The following is a 27,229-nucleotide window of genomic DNA, read 5'->3' on the forward strand; positions in this document are numbered from 1 at the left end:
ACATCACCCTCAAGGCTCAGTCTACCAGCCTAAAGCTCTGGGCACTCGGGCGCCCTTAGGGACGCGCGTGGGACAAAGCCTGGGGAGAAGCCCCGCAAGAGGTGCTCTTCTGAAGGCGCACTGCGTTGGTGTGTGTGTGTGTGTGTGTGTGTGTGTGTGTGTGTGTGTGTGTGTGTGTGTGTGTGTGTGTGTGTGTGTGTGTGTGTGTGTGTGTGTGTGTGCTTTTCGGCTCTCTGCACCTCCAGTCAGCGCAGGGGCCAGGCTCGGGGTTCAGACTTGACCCTGGGGTGGGTGTGCTGGGGTTCGGGGCTGGAGGGGCCACGCAGGCGGTGTCCCCAGCCGAGGGCGCGCTGCGGGGGGGGCACCCCGGGGGTGGTCCTAGGGCGCGTGGGGGGGCCGGGGGCGGGCCAGCGCGTGTCCCCCCGGGCCCGGCCTCACACCCCCCTCCGTCCCGGCGGTGCTGCCCGGGCGGCGCGCTCACGTGACCCTGACAGGTCCTGCCTCTGGCGCGGCGGGACCACCCACGCCGAGGGCCATGGCACAGCCGCATAGAAGCCGCCTTGTGATCGTGCGTCCGCGCCGCTCGCCGCCCGCCGCGGCCGCCCCGCGCCGCCTCGCGCTCTCCGCGCCTTTTGTAGCGGCGCCGGGGCCGGAGCAGGGGCTGGGGACAGGACACCCGGGTCGCCGCAGCGGGGAGACAAAGAGGACCGACCGGCCGCCACCCGGCTGGGCTGGGGGAGCCGCGGGAAGACGCAGCGCCGCGGGCCAGCCCGGGGGGGCGCGGGGTCCGGCGGGGTCCATGTGAACCCTGCGCCCACGTCCACGCCTGCGGCTCCGCGCTCCGGGTGAGGCTCGACGGCCGGCTATGGTGAGTGAGTGAGTGAGTGCGGCGGCCGCGCGGGTGTGCGGAGCCCGGCATCGGGGGTGGGGGCCGCGCCTCCGGGGATCCCGGGTCCGGGGCTCCCTGGCGATATCTGCGTTTCTGGGAGGGAGTCCTGCCTAGTCTGGCCAGGAGTTGCATCTCCGGCGGCGGGGTTTGCGTCTCTGGGGTTTGCTGCTAGGGCTGCGTCTCTAGAGTCCGGGGGGTCCGGAGTTCTGGGAAGGTGCTGCAGAGCCTCGGGCTACCCAAGCTGGCTCCCTCCAGGCTGGGAATGTGGGGGTGGGGTCTGGGTGCGGCGGCGGCCGGGCACAGCTACTACGGGGGTACTCTGGCACCGGAGGGCGTGTAGCCCTAATTTCACTCCTGGAAGGGTTCTGTGTGATGGAGGCTGGCCCGCCGTTGGTTGGCACCGAGCTAAGGGTAATAGGACTGCTTCGGGCCGGGTGACAGCCCGGGAAGAGCGGGGGGGGGGGACCCTGCGGGACATCACGTTATTCTTGGAGCGCTGCGAGAGGAATGGGTGCGCTGCTGCGACTCTTACCCTGTTTCTTTGCAGCCCGCCTTGGGGAGCGAGACCCCCCCCTTCCCTCCGCCGGTGGCCCAGAGAATGCGTCTCCCCATATCTGGGCCCCACAGACTCCCTTGAAGTGCAAAGGGGCCAGGAAAGCGCGTTGAGTGCGGGTGCAGCAGCCCGCACTCAATGACACAGGTGTGTTCACCGTAGGCGGTTTGCACGGCTATGGGTCCCTGAAGTGGAAACCGCTGGAGCAGACCCCTGCACACCCCTGCACACACTCAGAGGTGCCTCTGGGGTGCTCTGTGCAGGCATAGAAGTTCCTGTCAAAAGCAACTGCTAGGGCAACGGTGCGGAGTCTAAAAGACCCAGGTCCCTCTCTGGATTCAAAACTGCACACCTCTCCCAGCGGCTCTATGTGGGGGGTACCTGATTTGGGAGATAAGACTATCTCTCCCCCTTGAGTCTCCCTATCCTATGTGGGCAACGTGGGGAAGTGTGGACAGAAGTTAGAATCAGCCAAAGCTGGCTCTGGGATTGGCTCTTTGGGGTGTCCAGCTACTACAACCGCCCCCTTGTTGCATGTGTATGTTGTTATTGTCTGTTCTGTTTTTATTTTTTTGGCTCCAGTGGTTGACATGCGATTAATTGCTTCCACAAAGACAGACAAGACTGCTTGGTGTCATCCTTTTGTTACTGTAACATTATTTCTGGGCAGGACCTCCGGATAAATAGTTGCCTCAGGTGTTTTGTGTATCCATGTTGTAAAACAACAGGCTTTCAATCGTGAGTTTGTGTGTTCCACTTGTCACCAGCTGCCTTCCACAGGGCTGCTAAAATTCACTTGGCCCAGATCCTTTTATAGTATCAGGTTGGACCTAGGTGAACCCTAATAAGCCCCTCCTCAATTTGAGGGTATTAGAACCTCATTTCAAGTGCACTGAAACATTCACCCCAAATTTGACAATATTCTAGTCACTATCTAATGAGCTATTTGAATGGAAGTCAGCACCATTTGGAATTATTTTGTGAAAAAAAAAAATCCAAGCTGTTTTTACAAATAGAAAAACTAATGAGGCAGATCAGTATGGATTTAAAATATGTCTTCCCCATTTTTTATCTTAATCTTTCACTTACTCTCACCACACACACACACACACACACACACACACACACACACACCTTTTATTTTCTCCGGTCTCTGCCAGTGTATAAAGCCCTATTGAGACATGTAGGCGTGATGTGTAAACCGGATTAGCAGTATGAAAGAAAGACACACAATAAGCTGGAATTGTTTTACTTCCCTTTCATTTCTCATGCCTATATCTCTAATAAATTTGTTGCTCCAGCAGTGGGTCAAAGGGATCATGTTGCTCAGCTTCTTTTTCATGCAATGGCAGAGATCACTGAAGTGAATGGTGAGCTTTCTGCCAAGTGCAAAGCCTGATATAGTAAATGAAGAGATGGAGATGAAGCATATGAGCAAGGGGAAAGAAACTACAAAGTCTGGGTCTTTTTCAGACTCCATCTCTACCATTAGAATAAAGTATCTAAAAGGAGATTTTTGAAAGGAAGAAGTCAACATGAGTGGATGCTAAAAGTTTTCTTTCAAGTAGGATCTGAATATTTTCTTTGTAGTTGTTGACATTCACAGCAAGAGAATGCCAATAGCTTTGGCACTGCATAACATCTAGTTCTGCTTTCAAGCTAGTATTTGAACCCAAAGCAATAAATGTGGGGGTTTCTGGGACCTTTTCGAAACCTCTTCACTCTGCCATTACCTCCATGTCCCCTCCCAAGCTCCCAAGCTCCAAACATGCCAGTACTCCGGTTTGTGCTGGAGACCACTCATTTACTCTTTTGTGAAATTGGGAGCAGCTTCCCATTAAAGGAGATCAGGGATAATTAGCAGCATTATTTTGACAAGCTGACTAGAGCTGTTCCCCTTCTTCCAGTCCTTGGGGGTGCTGGGGGTGGGGTGGATGGGAAGGGAAAGAAACAAGATGAAAGAGAGGTAGAGGGTGTTTAGAAGGAGGTGGTCATGCTTAGGAATTTTACATTCTGTAGCTACTAAATCTTTTCCCCTTGCCCTTCTCATATTGCTTATGAACTCATTTTCTACCATCACTTAAAGAGGTAAATGTAAAAGCTGACAATGAGAAAATAAGGCCTTCTTATTCTTAGGGAGCCAAGAAGATGGGGCGCACAGTGCCATGCTAACTAGAATTGAGTCAAGATTCTTCTCCAAGGTACCTGCTTAGCACTGCCCAGGATCTGGCCATTCATTCATCCTGTAGGCTAAGCTTAGCCCCATCCATAATAGATTATCATATCAAATCATATCATATCAAAGCCCCATCCACATCCTATCACCAGAAAGAAATAGAATGGGAGTTAATGTTGTTTGTGAATCTCTGCTTGGTGTGTGGAAGAGTATTAAACTCATTGCATGTGGTCCCAGGTTGAAACTACTAGAATATATTTACCCCATTATTCATTTATACTCCACAAAAAGATGATTAGATTTCAAAGTGATTTGATTCATTCTGAGTAAATCTCTCCATGGCTTCTCATTTCTCCTCCAAGTCTACTAGCTCCCATACTTGCTTATCGCTGGAATGTCCACACAGAAGGCAGATGTTTTATTTCAGTGTCATCATTTGAACGATTGGATATCGCATTAGTGATATGTATGGTGTGATGATGTGTATTTGAATTATTAGAACAGAGAATGGAGGGAATACTAAGGAATCATATTTTAAGAGTTTAAGAAATCTGTTTTGAAAACTACGCACTTCAGTGAGGTCTTAGATTATGAAGAGATCAATATGACCACTAAGACACTGAGAACGGAAAAGGTAAAAGAAACTTGGCAGTTATTCCAAAGAGGGCCAGAAACTCCTACTGGTGGAAAATGCTCAATTGCTCACTTGGTAACTCTTGGAGGTGGTGGGGGACACCAAAACTGCTAAGGACTTGAGCTAACATCTCCAGGAACCTTGCCTCCTTCCCCAGGCAGCTTTATCTTAGGGCTAGGGAATTCTTTTGGTTCCTTTGGTTAACAAACCCGGTGAGGTGCAGCAGTCCCCCTGCACAGGGCATGCATATTAAAGCTGACAATGCTTACAAATGTAAATAAGGGCAGATTGATTAGGAACAACATTATCGCTGGGAATGTACCACTCGCATGCATCAGCAATGAGGCAAATTGGGGGCAGCCTCAGTCCTGACCACCCAAGTTGAGTAGGCTTTTAGACTGGTTCCTCTTCCCTTTCTTAAAACGTTACAGAAACAAGACCAATTAGATCCTCAAAGTAATTCATCTCTGTGTATGAAGAAAGCAGACCACAGGGGAAGTGACTAGTGGGGGTGGGGAGATTAAGATAGCGCCTTTTTAGAGCCCAGACTGGTGATTGCGTCCTGGAACCCACCGGAGAATTTACAGGCCTGCCTGGTCCATTGTTTGAGATGCTGAAAAGTTAACCTAGTCAAAGGTGGGTGGGGGGTCCCGGGGTGTTGTTGAAAACGCCGGAGATCAAAGTTGAAAACGTTCAGGAATGAAGTCAAACCGGGAGAAAGAGTTGGATTGGTAAGAGCTTTGCCATCGAATGTAAAAACAGCTCCAGTCCCTAGAAGCGCGTCTGCATGAGGCAGTGGCGAGGAACCAGTTAGCCTAAGATGTCATTTCAGGGCTCCACAGTTAAATCGCTTTAATGAACTATAAAACAAACAAACAAACAAACTACACACACAACACAATGAACTTGGGTTAAAAATGTAAGATTTCTTTCCAAAACACTAAAGAAACTTGAAAAGACAAATATAGCATCTGTCTAAGGTTACTTGTCCAAGGTTACCTTGTCATTACAGCACGCCTCAGATATAACAATTAAGCAAGCAAACAAACAAAAACTATGGGTACCACTTCCAAGTCTTAAAAAGCTCGAGGGGCCAGCAGGAAAGGATTTGACTGAAATATCCGGGCTGTTTGTCAAACACAATAAAAAAAAGGCCAGGATTTTGCTCACAAACTAAACTTGCAGCGAGTGGAGTCCAGTCTCGCCGAGCCCAGGTTCAAGAAGGCAGCAGTGTCATTTGAACTGTGTGCCATTGGGCTTCCCTCTGGGCTGCTGCAAAGCAAAAGCAGCCTGTCCCGGCGCAGCACAGGGTCACGTGGCCCTTCGGAGCTCGGGGCTTTGGGGTTTCCGCGCCGCTCAGTCCTCGGGTCCCTTGCCCGATCTCGGGGACGCCGCTGACACTAAGTGCTCTTTGTCTCCATCCCACAGACCCATTGCCCCGTCCGGGACCCTGGGTGCGCAGGACCCGCTGGGGCCTCGGGCCGCAGCGCCTCCCAGTGCAAGTTGAGGGGGGAGAAAACTCGCGGGATGGTGGCGAGGCTTGGGTGAGAAGGGCGGGCGGGAGGAGGAAAGCCAAGGGCCTGAGGAGAGTTAAGGTGGGCCCAAATGAGGAGGAAGGAAGGAGGGAGGGAGGGAAGGAGGGAGAGAGGGAGGGAGGAAGGAAGGAAGGAAGGAAGGAAGGAAGGAAGGAAGGAAGGAAGGAAGGAAGGAAGGAAGGAAGGAAGGAAGGAAGGAGGGAGGGAGAGAGGGAGGGAGGGAGAAAGAAAGGAAGGGGAGGAATGAAGAAAGTAAAGAAGGGCAGAATGCATGGAGAGAAGGAAGGAAGGAAGAAAAGTAGGAAGGAGGGAGAGAGGAAGGAGGGAGAGAGGGAGGGAGGAAGGAAGGAAGGAGGGAGGGAGGGAGAAAGAAAGGAAGGGGAGGAATGAAGGAAGTAAAGAAGGGAAGAATGCATGGAGAGAAGGAAGGAAGGAAGAAAAGTAGGAAAGAGGGAAGGAGGGAAGGAAAGGAGAGGAGTCATGAAAAGGAAGGAAGGAAAGGAGGCATGGGGAGAAGGAAGAAAAGGAGGAAGTAAAGGAAGGAGGGAAGGAGGCATGGAGAGAAGGAAGAAAAGAAGAAAGGAAGGAAAGAAGACATGAAGAAAAGAAGGAAGGGAAGGAGACATGGAGAGAAGGAAGTAAGAAGGAAAGGAAGGAGGGAAGGAGGCATGGAGGAAAGGAAGAAAAGGAGGGAGGGAAGGAAGAAGGGAAGGAGGTATGGAGAGAAGGAAGAAAAGGAAAGGAAGAAGGGAAGGAGGCATGGAAAGAAGAAAGGAAGGAGGCATGGAGAGAAGGAAGAAAAAGGAAGAAAAGGGATGGAGAGAAGGAAGAAAAGGAAGTAGGGGAGGAAGGAAGAAGGGAAGGAGACATGGAGAGAAGGAAGAAAGGAAGGAGGCATGGAGAGAAGGAAGAAAAGGAAAAAAGGAGGAAGAAAAGAAGGAAGGAGGAATGGAAACAAGGAAGAAAAGGATGGAAGGAAGGAGGGAGGGAAGGAAGAAGGAAGGAAGGAAAGGAGGAAACGGAGGAAGGAAAGAAGGAAGGAAGGAGGGAGGGAGGGAGGGAAGGAGGGAGGAGACAGAGGGAGGGGACGGCGGGAGCCGCGTGGGCAACCCGGGTGGCCGGCGCTCGCAGCTGCAGTCACCCGGCCGAGCCTCCGCCGCTGCGGCTGAATGGGAAGGAGCCCGCGGCCGCCATTGGCCGGCCGCTGGTCTGGCACGCGCTCATTGGCCGACGTCAGGGGACCGGACCGCCTCCAGGAATGTACTACGGCGCGTCGGGCACGTCCGTCGGCACCGGCGGGGTGCGCTCCTCGCCTGGGCTCCCGGGAGGCCGCGCCTGAGACGTGGAGCCCACGGGGCGCCGAGGAGCGCGCCCACCGCCCTAGCTGTTCCACTGGGCCGCGCGGAGCCGGAGCTTAGGCGCTTAGCGCAGTCCCGAGTCCCCCCAAATTCCCGGGAGCGCGCCCGGCGCCCGCCAGTCCTGGGTCACGTGGTCGCGCGGGTCCCGCCTTCTCCCCGCTCCTCCCCTCCCCTCTGTCTGGGTTTTTCTTTTCTTTATTTTCTTCTTTTCTTCCTTTCCATTCCCTCTCCTTCCCCTTTATCAAGCCTTTCCCCCCTTTCTTTCAGTGAAGGCACACCGGGTGCATTTTAAAGCCCACCACCACCACCACGTTTCACTGTTGCTTGCTGCCGCCGATCCCTTACTTAGTTCAGCCCCGTTTCTTTTTTTCTTTTCTTTCTTTTAAGGGGAAAAATTAAAATTTCTAAGATGAACAGAAGAGAGGATCTGTAGATCTGGCATCTAACTTAAAGAGCAACTGCATAACCTGCAAAAGTAAAAATCCAACTCCACGGTCCAAAAGAGTCTCTTTAAAAATCCAAAGCGGAGCTGGTGTAGACAGTTGCCAGTGCCAGATCCATCTCTGAAAAGAGTCTCGTGTTTTCTTCCCCAATGGGAAGCAAACTCCTGGATGACACTGGCTTCAGTGTCCGGACAAATCCTCGCATCAGTGCACAGCTTGTTTAGAATGAATCTAATAGTATTCACTCCTCGTCACACTCTTAGGAAGCATAATAGAAGACTCACCGGTTTAGGGTTTAAAAAAAAAAAAACAGGAGGCCCTGTCTTATAAGAAATAATTTTTTTTTCTGGTTATTAAAAATATATTTTTTAATGTCACATGAAAATTCGAATAAAAGTGTTTCTTCTACCTCCACGAGATTGTTTCAGTGTCTGGAATATCAGTGAAAAGTGCCACGGTGGGGGGTTGATAAGGGGCGAGGGGGGGTTTAGCTGGAGGGAGCAAGTATTTTTAAGGGTGGCTTTTCCCAATCGCCCTGACTTTGGGACTTTAACTTTTCATTTTGTTTATCTTACTGCTGGGCGTTGTTTCGAAAAGTCTAAGTCTTCTCCTTAGTTAAAAAAGAAAAAAAAAGGAGGAGGAGGAAAGAAAAAAAGAAAGAAAGAAAAAAAATCTGGCACAGACTGGCGCACTATCGAACACCCTGTCATTATTGGTGCAGGCCTGGGAATTCAAGCCGGACCTCCCAGTATTCGCTGCAGCTTGAGGCCAAGGTGCTCTGAAAGGATTTTCTTTGAGGAATTTCAGAAACTGGTTAAGCGCTTTAAAAAAATAAATAACTTACACACACACGAACTTTCCCTTCTGGGTAGATGTGTGTGTGTGTGTGTGTGTGTGTGTGTGTGTGTGTGTGTGTGTGTGTGTGTGTGTGTGTGTGTGTGTGTGTGTGTGTGTGAGTGAGTGAGTGAGTGAGTGAGTGAGAGACGCAAAAGGCGCCTTACAAAAAAAAAAGAAGACACAGTTAAAAAAGAAAAGGAATCAGGGGTGGTGGTGGTGGTGGTGGTGGGGGAGAGCATTCCTTAATGGAAGGCTTGCTTGCGAGAAGCCTGGCGCTCCTAGGCTCCCCCTCCCTCCCACCCCCCCTAAGCCGGGGACGCACACTGGGGGTTGCCTACCTGGGTGGTCCCTCGACTTTGGTGAGCTGTTGCTAAGCAGCTAATAATAGTCATGTTTGCTGAGTAATTTCTGCCCTGGGCGAGCCAATCGCGTCGCGGGCAGCCGGGCCATCTGACAGCCCCGGGGGCGGGCGCTGCAGCCCTTTTCTCTTTCGCTCGCTCTCCCCCGCCGCCCCCTCCCCTCCTCCTCTTTCTCCAAATGGAGAGAGTTCTTTTTTTTCTTCTTCCATCTCCCTCTATTGAATCAAGGAGCTGCTGCGGCCGCCGCTGCCCGCTCGCTGCACACACACACGCACACACGCACACACACACAGCGCCGTGCCCAGGTCTGCGGGAGCGAGAGCGGCGGCGCGCGGTAACGGGGCAGAATGGTCCCGCGAGGCGGCGAGGACCCCGAGAAAGCCGCCGCGTCCGGGACCGAGCCGCAGTCCGAAGCCCAGCCGCAGCCCGAAGCCCAGTCGCAGCCGCAGCCGCAGCCGCAGCCGCGCGCTCGGGCACCGCCGCTGCCTCCGCTACCGCCAGCTCCAGCCGCAGCGGGAGCCCCCACGCCGGCGGCCGGGCTCGGGCGACACTGAGCCCCGCCGGGCAGCGGCGGCTCCACCGCGCGCGCGCTGGCCTGGCGAGGAGGAGGAGGAGGAGGACTCGAGCCGGCCGGCGGGGCTTGGCCGGCGCCTGCTGAAGCGAAGGGGTCCCGGGAGCGCGGGGCGGGGGGCGGCAGGGGGAGCTTCGGGGCGGCGGAGGGACGACGGGCCGCTCTTCTGCGCGCCGAGCTGGATGTGGGCAGCGGCGGCCGCACGGACCTCGGGAGCCCCGCGCGATGTGGCAATGGAAGGCGCTTGGTCTGACTCTCCGGCAGCAGCAGCAGCGGCCGCGGCGGCCGAGGCAGCGACGCCCGCCGAGTGAGCAGCAGCAGCAGCAGCAGCAGCAGCAGGTCTGTCAGCCCGAGCCCCAGCGTCCAGAGCCGGCGGCCAGCAGCGTCCTCGCCCTCGGAGCGCCCGGGCGCGTGGGGAGCCCGCAGCCGCGGCAGCGCGCCGGCTTGCCGGGGAAGCCTCGGTTCCCGCGGGGTCGCCGGCGGAGGCGGCGGCGGCGACAACATGGCCTCGGCGGCTAGCGCTGCCCGGCCCCTGGAGCGCGGCGGCGGCGGCGGCAGCAGCGGCAGCAGCAGCCAGGCCCCCGGCCGGCCGGCGGGCGGCAGCGGGCGACGCAGAAGGACCGCGGGGGTGCGCCTCGGTGCCGCCGCCGCCGCCGCCGCCGCGCTGGACCCGGACTATCTGCACCGGCCCAGCTACTGCGACGCCGCCTTCGCTCTGCAGCAGATTTCCAAGGTGCATTTCCCATTCTCTCCTTTTCCTCCTCCTCCTCCTCCTCTTCTAGCCCTCCTCTTCCTCTCTGCACTCGCCCCCCGCCGCACACAGCTCTCCTGGCCGAGGAGACAAGTGGGCATGGAGAAAAAAAATCATCAAAACCTTTTTCTTTGATCTGGGAAGGAAAGGGCTGTGTGAGATCCGCAGGGGGTAGAGGGTGAGGGTGTGTGTGTGTGTGTGTGTGTGTGTGTGTGTGTGTGTGTGTGCACGCGCGCCCTCCCCGGCTTGCCTTTCCGGAGCACGGGAAAGTGGTCCCCAAGACCCACCACCTCTCCTCCCGGCTCCCCCGGGCGGCCACCCCAATACCCCCCAGCTCCGCCACCTCCGGCTCTCCGGACCCCCCTATTTGCAGTCCTAACCGCCTGTAACGCTGCCACCACATTTCTTAACTTCTTGGAGGGGAAGGCGGAGTAGGGAGAGGCGGAGAGAAGGGGGTGCGGAATAAAGGTGGTTTCCTTTTTTGGCAGCCGGCTTTGCTTTTGTTAAGCATGAAATCTGGGCTCCCTTCGGGGTTCCCGGGCGAAGCGAGCATCTTCCCTCGGTCTCTCGGGTTCCTGAGCCGGCTCTCCTCGGAGCCCGAGGGGAAGGGGACGCTAGTAAACAGATTGCCACCTTAAGCGCGCCGCACGGCTCTCCCCCAGCGGCCGGGCTCATTGTGTTTACGAGGCTGGCTGCAATGTGTGGAATCCGGAGCTAGGCGCGCACCCAGGCTGGGTTGGGGCCCACTTGCGTCGTTCGGCATCGCTGCCGGGAGCCCCCCTGTTCCAAAGGGAGAGCGGGAAGAGACCCGCGCAAGCCGCTCCCTGGCGACCCCAAACTTGGGTGGAAGTCGTCGATGGCCGCCCGCCCGGCTGGCTACCTAATTCTCCGAACGAGCTCACACACCGCGGTGCAAAACGTGGCTCGGCTACCAGCACGTGAAGCGAAGCGTGGGCCGCGGTCACTCTTGTGGGACCGCGGTGTGATGCGATGCGATGCGATGCGATGCGATGCGCGGCTCCCCTCAAGCGCTCGTCCCTGCCTTGGCTGTCCCCGGGAGGAACTCCGGATGGAGCAGCTAGCTAGCTAGCTAGGCCGGTTTTCCGCAATGGGGCTGCTTCCTCGCCTGGGTCCAGTAGTCCTGCCCTTGCCAGGTCTGCTGCAAACAGTGGATGCTTTTTTGTGTCTGCCCGTCCCTGTGGCCTCCTTCCACACACACACACACATTGGGGGTCCATACAGACACACATTGGGGGGACGCCCCTGAAGTATCCCCTAGCACTGATCCCACGGTGCTGCCGGGCTTTGATTTGCAAGCCCTGCGACCCCTCACTAGGGCTCCCCCCGCCTTCCAGCACAGGGTCCCGGGTTCCCGGCCTGCGCTCATTCTCCTTGTGTGTGCTTCGTCCCCAGGGGAAGGCCACTGGCCGGAAAGCGCCGCTGTGGCTGAGAGCGAAGTTTCAGAGACTCTTATTTAACCTGGGCTGCTACATTCAGAGGAACTGCGGCAAGTTCCTGGTGGTGGGCCTCCTGATCTTCGGGGCCTTCGCCGTGGGGCTGAAGGCGGCGAATCTGGAGACCAACGTGGAGGAGCTGTGGGTGGAAGGTAAGGAAGGACGCCCCCAGCCCCCAACCGTCGGGATCCGAGGGGCCGGGGAGGGTGGATTTGTTGGAAACGCTGGGCCCCGCGCCAGGCTGCCCCACAAAAGCCGTGCTGTGAAGCACTTGGGGCGGGCGCGGGAGCCGGGCCCCACCGCGGGCGGACGGACGCGGACAGACCTCGCTCGGCTCGGCTCGGCTCGGCTCAACTAGCCCGCCCGCCCGGGGGCCGGCTCGGGCCCCGAGTGGCTGCCGGAGGCCGCGCGCCGCCCCCTCGCCTCTTCCGCTGCGCCTCCCCCCTCCCCACCCACCGCGTCCAAAGGGCTAGGAGGGGGGCGCCGGGGGCGGGGCCTGGCGCGGGATGGGGTTTGGGGGGGCGCAGGGTGGGGGGTGGGAGGTCGGAAGGGGCCGCCCCTCGCCGGGAGGAGCGTGCGCAGCCCTGCGGAGGCGGCCGTGTGTGTGGTCCTGTTTTTTGGACCGCTTTCAACTGCTGAGGAAAAAAACATTTGTCTCTAGGTACAAAAGGGGGGGTCGACTGACTGGGGGGGAGAAGCGCTTGAAAAAAAAAAAAAAGCCCAGGAAAGCACAGGCTTGGAACCAGCATGTTTGCAAAGTAGATGAATGTTTCCTTGCGGGTGGGGTGGGGTGGGGTGGGGGCGTCCTCTGTGGGATTATTCGCTGGTGGGTGAGTGGGTGGGTGGCGGCCAGGATGCTGTTTGCAAGCTGGGTGGGGTGGGGTGGGGTGGAAGTTGGGGTTTGGAAGGATCCTTCGCAGTGAGGGGTCCCAGGGCTTCCAGAGGTCTTCAGGCCTGCCTTTGTACACTAGTCCTCAATTTTGGGGGTTCCTACAGTCTTTTTCTATAAAGCCCTTGTGAATTTGAAGTAGGCCCCACTTTCTCCATCCTCGTTGGAACCCGTTTACATTCTTTTGGTGATACTGCTTATTGAATATTGGGGTGTCTTGTGTGGGCCTTTTTTTCTTTTCCTTGTTGCTGTTGGCAGTTTATTACTGATTTCTTTGCAAAGTGACAGTCTTATTACATAGAAACATAACTCATCAACATTACTACAAGTATCTCTTAAGCAGTGGAAAAGAAGAAAGCAGGTCATGATGTAGATATTGCCACCAAAATATCTGGAATATTTCTGTTTTCTTTTTTTTGTTTTTTTTTTGGTGGTTTTTGGGTCACACCCGGCAGTGCTCAGGGGTTATTCCTGGCTCCATGCTCAGAAATTGCTCCTGGCAGGCATGGGGGACCATATGGGACGCCTGGATTCGAACCGATGACCTTCTGCATGAAAGGCAAACGCCTTACCTCCATGCTATCTCTCCGGCCCCTGGAATATTTCTAATGAAAACTAAGATAAACTTTAGAAACCTAAAATGTATTGATGTAATTGCTTCAGTCACCCCGTAGCCGGTGCCCTAGAGTTTAGCTTGCAGAATGTTTTGCTGTTTTTTTTTTCTTATTTGTGAAGATTCGGCTTGCAAGTATATAGTAGAGTCTTTTGTTAATAAATGACTGTTTGGGGGCCCGGATAGTATGGAGGGTGAGGCATCTGTCTTGCATGTGGCTGGCCAGGCTTTGATCCTCAGCTTCCCATTATGGTACCCAGAGCCCACCAGGAGTGATTCCTGAGTGCCATGCCAAGAGCATCTCTGGGTGTGGCCCCCAAAACAGACAAACCAAACAAAGAAAAAAGTGACCTTTGACTAGTCACAATAATAGGACAGCGGGTAGGATGGTTGGCTTGCATGTGATTGACCTGGGTTCAAGCTCCACCACCCCAAATGGTACCCTAAGCAGTATCATCAGTGATCCCTGAGCATCAATGGGCGTGGCCTAAAACAAACAAACAAAAATGACTGAAATAATTGCCCAAATGAAAACAGAAAACATAATTGTCTTAAGTAACTTGATATTAATACAAAAATGTCTTTTGGATTGAATTCACATGCTAATTTACCTGAGCTCAGTGCTTCAATGCCTTTGTTAGGAAAAGAAGGCAATTTGGTGGGTTCTTCTGTTACACCTGGCAACAATGCTCCTGAGCACCTCAAGTGCCTATCACTGTCCTTGGATATTCTTGGTGACAGTGAAGTGTGCAGCTCTCTGTGCTGGAATTCAGACACAGAAACTTGGAGCACTGAATGAAATTGTACTGAATTTGAGATCCCAGGTAAAGTGGGCTGTGAAAGTTCAGTGGGAAAATGAGCAATGATGACAACAAAGGCTACCAGGCTGCCAAATTATAATATCTGGGATGAGAAGTAGCAAGATTTCCGAATTAGGGCTGCATGCTCAGACATGTGAATGTGCATCGTCTCAGAACCTAGGGCTGTATTTTGGGTGAATGAAGACATCTACAGATGTGGGGCCTGCACAGGTGATAGGACCCAATTAGAGTTGAGTGGCTTATGCTCCTGCCTCTGTCCATGTTGACGACTGCCCACGTAGGTCAAGATAAGGAGAAGGATGACAAAAGAAATCGGTTCATTTTTGAGCAAGATTTTTTAGTAGACTGTTGATGAATTTGAGACGTCATTTATTTTGGTAATCAGGCATGTTTCTAGAAGCAATTAAGTTTCCACATTGCCTGTGTCCAACTCTTATGAAAGGAGAAGTCAAGAGTGGCACATGGAAAGGAGTCCTTGTCCCACTTCTGGCCTCTGAGCTTCTTCCACTGTTATGTTTTGTCACTTTCAGTGTGGTTCATTGGTTCTCTAACCAAATGTTCTTTATATGATACTGTTTTTAACTGTTGAGTAGCAACCATTACAGTTCACAACTCAATAAAGTAGAAAACCAGTGTCCTTATTTTTATAGAATAATGTAATAAAATCATGTATTCATTCTTATAAAATATTTTTACATACGACAATTAATGGCTGACTTGCAAACTGTTTTAATAAGCAAGTAGATGCATCCAGGGAGGCTACCGCACCAGATGTATTACTTAAATTCAGTAAGGAGATTCTTGATTGTCATACAGTGAGTTTTCATCTTCATGTCAGCAATAAGGAGTATGGGCATTTGCATTCAGAATAGAATTCCCTTTTGTTTTAGCATATTGTAGATCAAGAGTAGCAGCTCAAAAATCAAGTCACTTCTCCACTTTATTTAATCTCAAGGAAACTCCTCATTATAGTGAGCAGAAATGTAAGTGTAATATGCATGGGGGTGTTGTACACTCAACAAATCAAGTGAAGAAGTTACATATATTTTTAGTTAAAGAGCATCAGTAGAGGCTGAGTGCTCAAGGGCCAGGTTGATCCCTAAGCACCTCAAAATGTATTCCTCATGCTCCCCAACATTCTTCCCCAGGACCCCAGCACAATTCAAAAACTAAACCTGGTTAGCTGAGCGTGGCAAAGCATGGATCCTGAACCCTCCTTAAACATTGTTTAGGAGTTATGTCTCAGAAGAAAAACAACTTCAAAAGAAAAATATAAGATTTTAGGGGGAAGGTCAATTTGGAAAAATGTTCTTTCTCCTTTAATTAAAAAATGTCTTGAGGACCATTTTACATTGGGGAGGGCAGATGTTTTGTATGTGGTCAACCCAGGTTCAATTTCTGGTATCCCATATGGTCCCCCAAGCACCTCCGGGGTGACACCTGACCATTGCCAGGTGTTCTCCCCTGGAAAAAACATAAAAAAAAATTAAGCATTAAAACAGAGACATTAAAAATACATTAAACATTAAAACACAAACATTAAAAGGGATGAGATGGGCTGTCATGCACAGTCATATGGCCATAGGAAATAGAATCACACTCACAATAGAATATATACTCCTGTGTATGATTTCAACTACCTCTTTCTGAGCCAGCCAACAAGTTAAATGCATCTATCTTTGATTTTTTGACTTAGCTACATTAAGTGGGAAAATGTGCTTGACTTTACAAATCAAGTCATTATAAAGATCAATAAAGTTAAGACAGTTTCCAGTATGTTGGGAATTGGGAGGGCAGGAAGGACTGGTTGGTTGCAAGTTCAGTACAGGGGTATAGCAGTGCCTGGGATTATTCAGGCCAGCCCTAGAATGTTCAGAGTTTCCCAGGTGGCAGCCTGGTAGCCTTTGTGCCGAGCTCATTCTGAGACTCCCATTTTTATGACATTGGTAATAAGACTTGGGTGTCTGGGACTGGAGTGATAGTACAGTGGTTGAACTATTTGCCATGCATGCAGCTGATCTGGGTTCAAATCAAGTCCTCAAGCATTGCCATGAATAATCCCTGAGTGCAGAAGTAATTTTTGAATAATATTTTCAATTAAAAAATGTCAAGATATATAATTTTCGTAACTGGACTTAGCAGGTTGGTGAAAGAAAATGTAAAATGCTGCAGTGGACATTTGGCATGGTTGGTATATATACCCATGGCAGTTGGTTGAGAGATGATGAATTATTGAAAATGCTTTTTCCTTCAGTATATGCTCAGTGCATTCCTGTCCTGGCAGGGAGATGTTGGGTAAAGGCCTCAGGGTCCCTGCCCTCCACAACCCCTATCTAAAAATATGTGAGACAGGGGTATTACAGGTTAAAACTATGTAGCCCCAGAATATGGTCTGTGGAGGATTGCTGACCTTCCATGCGGTTGAGAGCGTGCTTGAGGGTGCCTTAAGGCTGGAAGGTCAGCCTTATGTCTGAAAGGAGGCGGTATGGCTGCTGCTGCTCTTGCTGGCCTCTCTAGTGACTCTTAGTGCTGTTGAGCCTGGGGCTTACTTAGTGCAGGGAGCAGTGCTTGTATGCAATCTTGCTATTTCCGTCTTAGGTTTTTTTTTTTTTTTTTGGTTTTGGCTTTTGGGTCACACCTGGCAAAGTTCAGAGGTTATTCCTGGCTCTTTGCTCAGAAATCACTCCTGGCAGGCTTGGGGGACTATATGGGATGCCTGGAATTGAACTGGATTGACCGCATGCAAGACAAACACCCTACTGCTATGCTATTGCTCTGGCCCCTCCCTCTTGGTTTTCTTTGTGTTTCTCATCCTCTCATTTTTGAAGCCCTTACTCCAACCCTTTCTGTTTGTCTAGATTTCTCAGTGATATAGTGATGGTTTAACATTTGATTTTTCTCTTTGAACTGTTTAGTTATTTATTTTTCTTTTTTCCAATTCCCGTTATTTTTTTACTTTTCATGGTTGTGCTATATATTCTAATAGGTATTCTTCAGGTAGTATAGTATTTCATAAATATTCCTTTTAACACACCCAAATAATGGTAGAACTTACAGCACATTTTATCACTCTGTTCATCACTCAGACTTTTGATAAAACTGGTTTTTAGTTTTTATTTTTTTATTATCTTTATTTAAGCACCATGATTACAAAAATGTTTGTAGTTGGGTTTCAGTTATAAAAAAGAATACTCCCCCACTTCAACAGTGCAACATTCCCACCACCAAAGCCCCTATCTCCCTCCCCCCCCCCCAACCTGTATTCGAGACAGGCATTCTATTTATCTCACTCACCACCATTGTCAAGATAGTTGTCAGTGTAGTTATTTCTATAACTGCACTCACCACTCTGGTAAGCTTCATACCATGGGCCAATCTTTCCAGCCTATTGTCTATTTCATATCGATCGTCTCTGGGTATTATTACAATATTGTCTTTTATTTTTCTTAAATCCCACAGATGAGTGAGACTATTCTGTGTGTGTCTCTCTCTCCCTCTGACTTATTTCACTCAGCATAATAGTTTCCATGTCCATCCATGTATAGGAATGTATTGTTTAGGTTTTTTTCTTTTATTACTTTTGTTGTTTAGTCCCTGGCTTCCTTGACTTCAAAGGGCCAGGCTTTGAAATGAACTCATACTGCCTTATTGCTCAGTTATTAATGCCTCTGAAGACCAGAATATTCTGAAGACCAGAATAAATGGGGGAGGACCCAAGTTATAGATTTAATTTGGGGGATTTTTGGGAGAATAGGGTGAAGCCACACCCCTACTCTTAGCTCTGTACTCAGGGATGAACCCTGGTGGGGCTTGGGATCCCACATGTGATGCTTACGTAGGATCAGTCACATGCAAGGCAAGTGCTTCAAGCTCTGTACTCTATCATTTAACTTTCTAAGAGTTATGTTAAAAAAAATATATGTTTGATTGCATATGCTTCCAAGTTTGTACTTTGCTAACATTATATCTTCTACAGCTTTAGCTGGCACTCACTGTTTTTTTTCACTGTTGGCACCTGGGTATCCCAGGCTGGGTCGTTCGCAGTGAAGCTATTTGGCAGTGTCCTAGATGCCAGTAGTATTCTCCCACTTGGAAGCATCAAAAATGCTTCTCATCACTGCTTGATGTGTGTGTTAGAGAGATGTGTAGACTAGGCCCATTTGACAGTTTCTAGAGATTCGGATGTTAAGATTGTTGCTGTGTGGTACAGATGGGAACCTTCATTTTAATAGAGTATGCCCATTTCCTACCTTTGCTGATCCAAATGACTAATTTTGTTTCATGCTAATAATTCAATATGATGATTTTTCCATAAAATGATACTGAATATCAAATGCCATGGCAGTAGAGAGGGGGCTAGAAATAGACACAAGGAAAGCCATGGAAAAAAACAAAATACATTGTATTTGAATAGTTTGTTTTCTGGACTCCCCCCACCCCCACCCCTGGTGTCTTAACTGCAGAAAGACTGTTGCTCTTCAGACACAGTCTGCTGTGCAGTTTTTTAGCAAGAATGTGACTGTGAAAACAAGCTCTGCTAGACTGTTCATGTGGAAATCACGGAGCTTCCTGGAAACCCTCCCAGTACTTCACATTAGCTCTTTGGTGGTCCTCCACCCTGAGTGTGGCTCTCACTGCCCACTCTCCCCTCAGGGCCCTTCCAGAGCAGAACCCCTGGCAGCTGAAGCATGCTGCCCCAGGGCTTTGCTCCCACTGCAGGGCCCTCACCACCTCCACTGCTCTGGACTTTTTCCAGATGCATTGTCAGAGGGGGGTGCACTTCTTTTCTACTCTTGTTTCCCACCCAGTTTTTCAAATGAAGGGCACAACTTAGCAGGACACAGTCATGCATACATAGCCAGGGAGAAGCACTTGAGTGGGGGTTTTCTTTTTTTCATATTTGGAAAAAGTCATTGACAATAATTGCTTTAAAATGACAGAAAGTGGGGCCGGAGAGATAGCATGGAGATAAGGCGTTTGCCTTTCATGCAGAAGGTCATCAGTTCGAATCCGGCTTCCCATATGGTCCCCGTGCCTGCCAGGAGCAATTTCTGAGCATGGAGCCAGGAGTTTCCCCTGAGCACTGCCGGGTGTGATCCAAAAACCACAAAAAAAAAAGTAAAAAACAAAAATGACAGAAAGTCCCAGTGCCTGGCCAATGCGCTGCCAGCCCAGAAGATCACCCCAGACTCTTGCTAGCTTCTCTTGGCCTGCTGAGAAGAGCAGTTTAGGGTCTAGTGGGGGTACTGAGGTGTCTGAGCAGTGCTTGTCCTGTCCTGGTGATGACTTCCAACTGGAGGATCCACTTGTTTGGCCTATTCTCCATAGCTGATGAAAGATCAGCACTGGGCAAGAGTGGAAACCATCAGGTGTGCACAGTGCCATATTTGTATTTTCTCGGGTTCACCTTTAAATTTTCCTAGGGTTTGCCCTTGCGGTGACCCTGAGGCCTGGGCAACTCAACTGGTCTGACTCCCTCCCCTCCTGCACTGGGGAGGCCCTGATTTCTCCCCTTGACATCATCACACCTCTGCCTAGTTTTTGTATCCGAAGAGTTGTCTTTTTTTACTGGGTGGGGAGTGTGTGTGCATGAGTGCAAGAGCATATGAGCAAGTGTGAGCTTGTGAATGTGTTTTTGAGCATATATATGCATATGCGTGTAAACGTGAGTGCGTGGGTACAAGAGCATGTGAGGAAATATGTGACTGTATGAGCGCATGTGTATATATGTGTGAATATGAATGCATGTGCATATGTGAGTATGTCTGGTTTTAAAGTATTTTTTAAAGGAAGTATGGAAATACCTTTATCTTAAAAGAGACCAAATTTCATAGAGGGTATTTTGGAGAAATAAATAGAATTTTAGTTCATCACTCTTTGTTGTCATTTTGGGTGGCCATGGTTAGTCACATGCAGGACACTGTATTTTAAACCCTCATTCTCTCTAGTCCCCCTTTCTCTTTTTTTCTGAACCATACCCAGTGGTACTTGGGAAGTTTGGTGCTTTGTGCTTCTAAATCCTATCAGTGCTTAGGGTATTGAAGTGGTCTCAGGAATCAAATCCAGAGCTCCTATATGCAAAGCATGTGTGAGAGATTTCCTAAGTGATCACTCTGTAGGATTGTGTTTTCATGTTACTATGACCTCTGCCTGTCAGTGGCTTCCTGAACTCTTTGCTCTTTCTCTCCCCTTTTCCTTCCATCCACTTCCAAACTACCCAGGAAATTTGCTTCCAGGGGATCTAGCATGAAATTTGAAATGGCCTTAAGTCTGTTTGATTGCAAGTATCGGCAAGAAAGTAGAAAATGTATTATTTTAAGTCATCTGTGTTGCCATTACTAGTTTCTATTTGCATTCTTAAATTCTTCTCTGGGTGAGGGAACTTGGGGAATATCTTCAGATAATCCCAAGAGGGAATGACCCTTGGGACGTCTCTCCCCAGTCATGTGTTTATAACAGACATTTGGAGATAACCTAGAACTCATTGACAGGTGGGGTGGGAAATAAATCTTGGTTCACCTTCTTAGATATGTGAGATCTGGAGAAATACATAGACCAGTTCTGAGATGGTAAGTGAAAAGTAAACCTTTTTCATGGCTGTCATTGGCCAAGATGTGACTCTTACCAGAATTAAAGAGAACAGGAATCTTGCTTACAAAGGGAAAGGACCACTGTCCATATCCAGATGTGTGCTGGCACCCTGAAAAATGGTGTACCAACCTGAACGGGACTAGTGATACCCTAGTGACAAAGCATCTTATTCAGAAAAGGAATCTCAACTTTATTGGATTTTCAGTCAGAACTTTCCTAAGGCCACCAAAATAGAACCATTTTTATTATTGTTCTTAGCACTCAAATTCTGAATTTCTATTTTGGATGCTATATGATAGTACTGTTAATAATGTTAAATATATTTCCCTCTCAAATTTGATTTAAGTTTTTGCTGTTTCTATGTTAATTTGTTTTTCTTAAACCCATGATATCATATGTCTAAGTTTGACCAAAGTAATTAGCTTACAGATCAATAGGCTGCTGCCATTGTGGAGTTACTTGACAATTGTAGGGACATTTGGGAATTTGGTGCACAGAAAAATGCATTTTCTCTTCAGTCCTTTCAAAACTAGGAGTGTCCTGTGGCATTTGGGGATTAGAGCACGGCTATCACAATTCTGTGTGGGCGAACTCAATGGTAAGTGGTCAGGTATGTGCTGTTGAGTGACAAACCTGCTGCTGAAGAAATTTCTCATTGAGGCTGGATTTTTTAATCCAGAAATCAAGTGAGAGTTGACTTCAGCAGTCCACACTACATGTGGCTGCCCCTAAAGCACTGAATGAAGGCAAGGCTGGTGAGTTGTGAGCCGCTATCCTGCTAAACAAGTCTAAATTTATTCAACCTTTAGACTAAATGGAAATAAATGGCAAGCAGTCTTTCCCAGTTGATTAACTTATTCATCTAGTGATGGAACAGATATGAAAGTGAAAGGATCTACAACTGAGCCTTTCCCCCCTTAAATCCTGGCTTCGGGGCTCCTGACCCATACTCCCAGATTTTTTTTTTTTTTGGTCACACCTGGCAGCGCTCAGGGGATACTCCTGGCTCTATGCTCAGAAATCACTCAGGGGACCATAAGGGATGCCGGGGATTTGAATCACCGACCTTCTGCATGCAAGGCAAACACCTTACCTCCATGCTATCTCTCTGGCCCCAATACTCCCAGATCTTACCACCTGGTCAAGTACTGCTGTGTACAGGCAGGACCCTCTCCCCGATTCAAGAATTGGAGGATGGGACCAAAACAATAGTACAGCGAGGAGGGCACTTGTCTTGCATTCAGCTGATCCAAATTCACCTGTGGATCCCTAAGCACTGTCAGGTGGGACCCTCCAAGCAAAAAAAGAGGGGGACATGTAGGCTAATAGGAAGAAAGCTGGGGTCTTCACAGCAGTAGTTTAAGATAACCATGTACTTTGCCCTCTATTGTCCTTTAGACTGGAAAGGAGAGGTCAGCTTCCTTGGGGACCCCCTCCCTTCTCTTCTGAGAAAGCCCCATTGGGTCAGGCCCTTTTGTTTGTGAATCAAAGATGAGTCACTATGCCTTGTGGTATTGTAGAGTTTTAAGTGCTCTTCGAGGTCTGTCTCAGCTTCTAGTGTTAAAGCATTTCAGCTTTTTTGGGGCAATCATTTGGAGAATAAAAAGTAGCCTGGTGTTCCAGTGCCCCTTCTGGTGCTGTCCCTGCATCTGGCAAGTCTCAGTGCCTGGGCCTTCACTCAGGCCACGCTACACCAGCAGTGCCTAGTACTGGCACCACTCAGGTCCAGGCCACGAAAAATGAATTAGAAGGCATTTCAGAAAAAGGGGATTTACACTTAGATTTGGGGCATTAGCCAAGTAACCCAACAACATTTTGATTTATACAACATATTTTATAGAGTGATATCTGGTAAACATTGCTTGAAGACACTAACGAAAAAGCAGAAATTTTGAGATTTAAAAAATATACAGACTTCTTGATACTCTCTTTTTCTTTCCCACTGCTTAACTCTTTCGGATTCTCCATTCCTTTCCCCCCTTATTTTCTGATCGTCTTTGCTCCTTTAGTGGAAAAGTAAGAAAAATTAACAAAATATATGTAAACATCACCTTATGTCCTTTCAAGTATCTAAGGGAGAAGATAACATAAAGAGTCTCCATCACTGTAAGAAATTTTCGATTATTTGATTTTTCTCCTTTGGTATATTATGATGATACATCTTTAAAAATGATAAGTACAATATCATTTTAGTTCACACATGATCCAGAAAGGGGGGAAAGCACATTTAATACCTTGCTCAATTGCAGACAAAGCTTGCCATCTGAGAGAATTGGGATTAGGGCTAAATATCTATTAACTGCTCTTTCTAGACATTTGTGGAATGGGATGACCCTATTTTTCCTTTTTTTTTTTTTAATAGGCTACAGTTTCACATGGCTCCCCAAAGAAATCTCCCCCCTTTTGTTTCCCACACCAATTGATTTATCATTTTGCTTGCAAGCAGATTCAGAATGTTAGGGCAAGAACACACTCACTTTTTTCTCGTAACTTTTTTGTTGCGGACTGAAACCAGTTGACTTGAATAAATTTTTCTGAGGTCTGAATGTAGCCAGCAACGTGGAAAAATCTTGCCATTCAGGGCTGTCTGAATGTACATTTCAGCCACACAGTAAGCTGCATTGGTAGGCACTGGACTGCTAAATACAACCATTTTTCGCTGCAGCGCGTTGGACAGGTGATTAGCATAATTAGCTATACATATGGTAATACTGAGTGTGTTAATGCCAGCTGCGGTGTAAAATTTATGTCAGGGCTCTGCAGGGCTGTGCGAGACCATTGTCTTCCAATGCAGGTCAGGCCGCCAGAGCTTACCTCCTTTTCTCTTTCTGGTGAATACACCAAACAGAAGAGAAAGACAGAGAAATATAACAGATAAGGCTTTGATGGAACAGCCCAGTTCTGTGCAAGAGAGAATATTCTGTGAAACACACACACACACACTGGCACTTGCACGCGCATACTAGTGCGCATGCGCACATGCACACAGAGTTGCAGAAATTTCATGACTTTCTACAAATTGTGTTTACTTGTACAAAATCAAAGTTGTCTGGTCACTGCAAGAGAGGTGACCAGCAAAGAGGGGCTTGAGTGGATGAAGGGGCATGGGAGAATCATGTTTGGAGACTGCATTTTTTCCCAAAAGAAGCTAAGAGTTGTATTTCTCTGTTATCTTCTGCACCCTCTACTCCTTTTGTCTACTCCACATGAAGGGGGTGGACCCTGCTGGAAAGGGTAAAGTTTTTATTTTTGGGGGAACAAGAAATCGGTTTCTCTTGAGGTGTTATTTTTTACTCTGAATGTCAGAAAGCCCCAATAGTTAGCCCCAAGTTTCTTTTTATGGATTTAGTAAAGGATTTGAAGCTTTTTGGCGTGTTTTTCTGGGGCAGCTGGACCAACCATTCTATCCTTCCACCTGTCTCTAGATCAGTGATATTCTTTAGAGCTTGGAAAATAATCACAGTGTCCTTGTACAGAAGGAGGCAACCGTCATTCCAGGTTCATGGCCTGGGAAATACAACCTTGGGGGATTTATTGCTATACTGAGTTCCTGTGGTGTGTTTTTTGTTTAAGTCAGGGTTTTCTGCTACCTCCCCCCCCCTCCCCCGTCCTTTTTTTTTGGTTGGTGGCTTTAAGATGTGCTGATGATGAGACTTCCTACTGATCCAAAGTGTTCTTTTGCATTCATTGGCCCTGAGTCCAGCTCACCCAGATGGCAACAAATGACTATGCATCTCTATGCAGGACATCCTGTATTCTGCAACTCAGGTGAGCAGAGAAGGTGCATGCTTGAGGCAGATGGGACCATGCTGGTTCAAGGGCCTCAGCAGGTGTCCTTCCCCTCCAGAGCAATGAATCACTGTGGGGAGTAACCCCATTCTAGGACCTGAGGAATATAGAGTAGAGAGGGCTATAGTCAGGGCCAAGAGACTGGGTCTAGATCTGCTTTTTGCTTTTCTTTGTCTTTTTGTTCAGACCTGGCTTAGAATTTCTACCGTCCAAAACTACACACTGGTCTGGGCTTCTTAGGTCCTTCCTCATGGACCTTCACCTGCTGCTTTTGGTGATCTGTGGCCATGGTCATGCCCTGGGCAGATTGTGCACCCTGGTCAGGGTGAGTGCACTCTGTCCTGCCCTGTAGGCAGCTGGGGTCCTCAGCAGGCTCGCCCCAGCCCTAGGCTAGCAGGACAGGGTAGGGTCTCCTTGGGGACAGGTGAATCTGTACTTCGAGCCATAGGCAGAACTCAGCCTGACTTGATGTTGTACAACAGCTCCAGGACAGCCACTCAGAGGAAACTACCCTGGAGGGAACAGATGGTTCCAGCAAACAGGTGGCATGGGGGCTTGTGGCGGGCAAGTTTGAGCCCCCAGATTTTCTCATGGGCCTGGCATCCTCAGGGAGGGCAGAGATGTGCCCTGCTCCTCCCTGGTGGGGGAGGGCTGCAGATCAGACTCATTTTGTGGAGGCAAATTCTCTCTGGGCTATTTGATTTTAGCATTTTCCCATGGCAACATTCGAGGCCACAATCCCACACGAAGAAAAACAGCTCAGAAGCTTAAGCAGCAGTTGGCTAGTCATGAATAAAAGAGATGGTGGAAGAGTAGCTAAAATTCACAGCCACATGAGTTTTCAGCCAATTGCCCAAATTAGCAAATCTTTCTCTTTTTTTTTTTTATTTTAGAAAGTGCTAATAATTTGCAGTTACTCTTTTTTTTTTTAATCACCTTCACAGTAATGAATCTCAGCATTAACTAAAAGGGGGGAATCTCTTGAGGCTTTTAGATAATTCATGGGATTAATCAAATGCAAATGCTACACTTGCATATATACACACACTCCATTTTCCTAATTGGACTCTGAGTGGGTACTTTTCAGACTGAAAGGGTCATTTGTTTTGACTGATTGACTTTTGTAGGCTTTGGGAAGAATTAATATCTGAGACAGATACTGCCTGCTCCCAGAGCTCTGTACTGTAGTTGTTTCTCACTAACAACCCCTGCACCAAGGTGCCCTTGTGCTTGGAGCTCTGAGGTACTGCTCAGCAGGCAGTATCTCCTGAGGTATCTTGAACGTTTCTGGGAAAAACTTTACTTTATCATCTTTAAGTGGATCTCACTCCGCTTTCTTTGATTTTTTGGCACTATTGCCACAGACCTTTTGTGAAGTTTCATGCAAAAGCTGTGCCTTCTCAGGCTACAGGCACCAGCCAGAGTGGACATGCCTGTATGTCTAGTCTTGGCTTCCATGCCAAGACCCCTTCCCTTGGTCCTGGGATGGAACCAAGTCCCACTTCTGCAGAGCCTCTACTTGTTGGAAAGCCATGATGTAAGGTGATGTGATAAGATGTAGAGAGGGAAGAACCAGAGCTTGAAGAAGAGATTCTGAGGCCAAAGTATTACACACAGCTAACATGGTTCGATGGATCTGGGCTTTGACACTCCCCGCAAAAGAAAGGATTTCTTTTAAACAACTGATGCACATGGGGGTTCTCCCCCCTCTTCCTCCCCTTGCCCCTTTCAGAGAATTGGTTTAAATGGCAGATTTCTGGAAAACAAGATAGCAAAACAAGAAAACTGCATCTCAGTAGTGAAAACTGGGAGCAGCTTTGATATTATTGAGCTTTCAAAGTACCATTTTCAGGAAGAGGCAACTGTTGGTGCTCAAGCTTACTCCTGGTTCTTTGCTTAGGGATCACTACTACCTTTGCTCAGGGGATAATTTGGGATACCAGAGGTCAAACCTGGGTCAGCCACTTGCAACACAAATACTCAAACTCAATTTACCTGGGGGCTGCAGGAGGCAAAGTTGGGGTGATCCTTGAGTGCAAGTCAGTAGTAAGCCTTGAACATTGGGGGGTGTGACCCAAACAACTAAAACAAAACAAAACAAAAAAGATTCCTCTAGGGCAGGGCCACAAAATGTTGTACGGAGGGCCGTTTGCAGCTCTCGGGCCTCGAGTTTGAGACCCTGGCTCCACCAGCTTTACTATAGCTCTGGCACCCAAAAAGTACATTTTTTATTTTATAACGTATCTCAAAGAAAGCTTAGAATAAAAATTATACAAGTTCCCTGACATTCCATATGGTCTTCCAAGCCTGCCAAAAGTGGGTTTTGGCACATTCAGGGAATGCACAATCAGGAATAAACTCTGAGCACTGACAGGTGTGCCCCCCTCCAAAAAAAAAAAAAAAAAACCCTCTTCATTCCTGGCCCTATCCTCAGCACAGAAGCCCCTAGGCTCTAAACTGATAGGCCATTTCTGGCATCTCTTAGCAAGTACCCTTAGATACCTGTTGCTCTTTAACACCTTGATGCCACTGCATGTCACCAGTGGCTCACATGTGAGCATGGTTTAATTCATACAAATTGCAGCAGCACTGACATCTGAGTTTGGTTTGGTTTGGTTTGGTTTTTTGGGCCACACCCGTTTGCTCAGGGGTTACTCCTGGCTAAAAGTTCAAAAATTGCCCCTCGCTTGGGGGGACTATATAGGATGCTGGGGGATCGAACCGCGTCCTTCCTTGGCTAGCGCTTGCTTACCTCTAGTGCCACTTCACATCTGTGTTTTTTTGTGTTTTTTTTTTTTTGTTTTGTTTTTGGTTTTTGGGCCACACCCGGTGACGCTCAGGGGTTACTCCTGGCTATACACTCAGAAGTCGCTCCTGGCTTGGGGGACCCTATGGGACCCCGGGGGATCGAACCGCGGTCCGTCCAAGGCTAGCGCAGGCAAGGCAGACACCTTACCTATAGCGCC

At 49.1% G+C, this 27,229-nt stretch overlaps 1 protein-coding gene across 2 annotated transcripts in view; it reads left to right on the forward strand.

The window, feature by feature from the left end:
* The first annotated feature begins 836 nt into the window (after nt 1-836).
* PTCH1 (patched 1) overlaps nt 837-27,229 on the forward strand; it is a 71,204-nt gene continuing 44,811 nt past the window's right edge. The window contains exons 1-2 of one of the 2 annotated variants that reach the window (XM_049772181.1): nt 837-868; nt 11,520-11,712. In XM_049772181.1, coding sequence (XP_049628138.1) covers nt 866-868; nt 11,520-11,712 — 196 coding nt within the window. In that variant the 5' untranslated portion in view covers nt 837-865. Of the gene's footprint in view, nt 869-9,857; nt 10,089-11,519; nt 11,713-27,229 lie in introns of those variants that run through there. The other variant, XM_049772180.1, reaches the window with a different exon arrangement.

This window comes from Suncus etruscus, chromosome 4 (genome assembly GCF_024139225.1).
Source record: "Suncus etruscus isolate mSunEtr1 chromosome 4, mSunEtr1.pri.cur, whole genome shotgun sequence".
Taxonomy (NCBI): Eukaryota; Metazoa; Chordata; class Mammalia; order Eulipotyphla; family Soricidae; genus Suncus; species Suncus etruscus.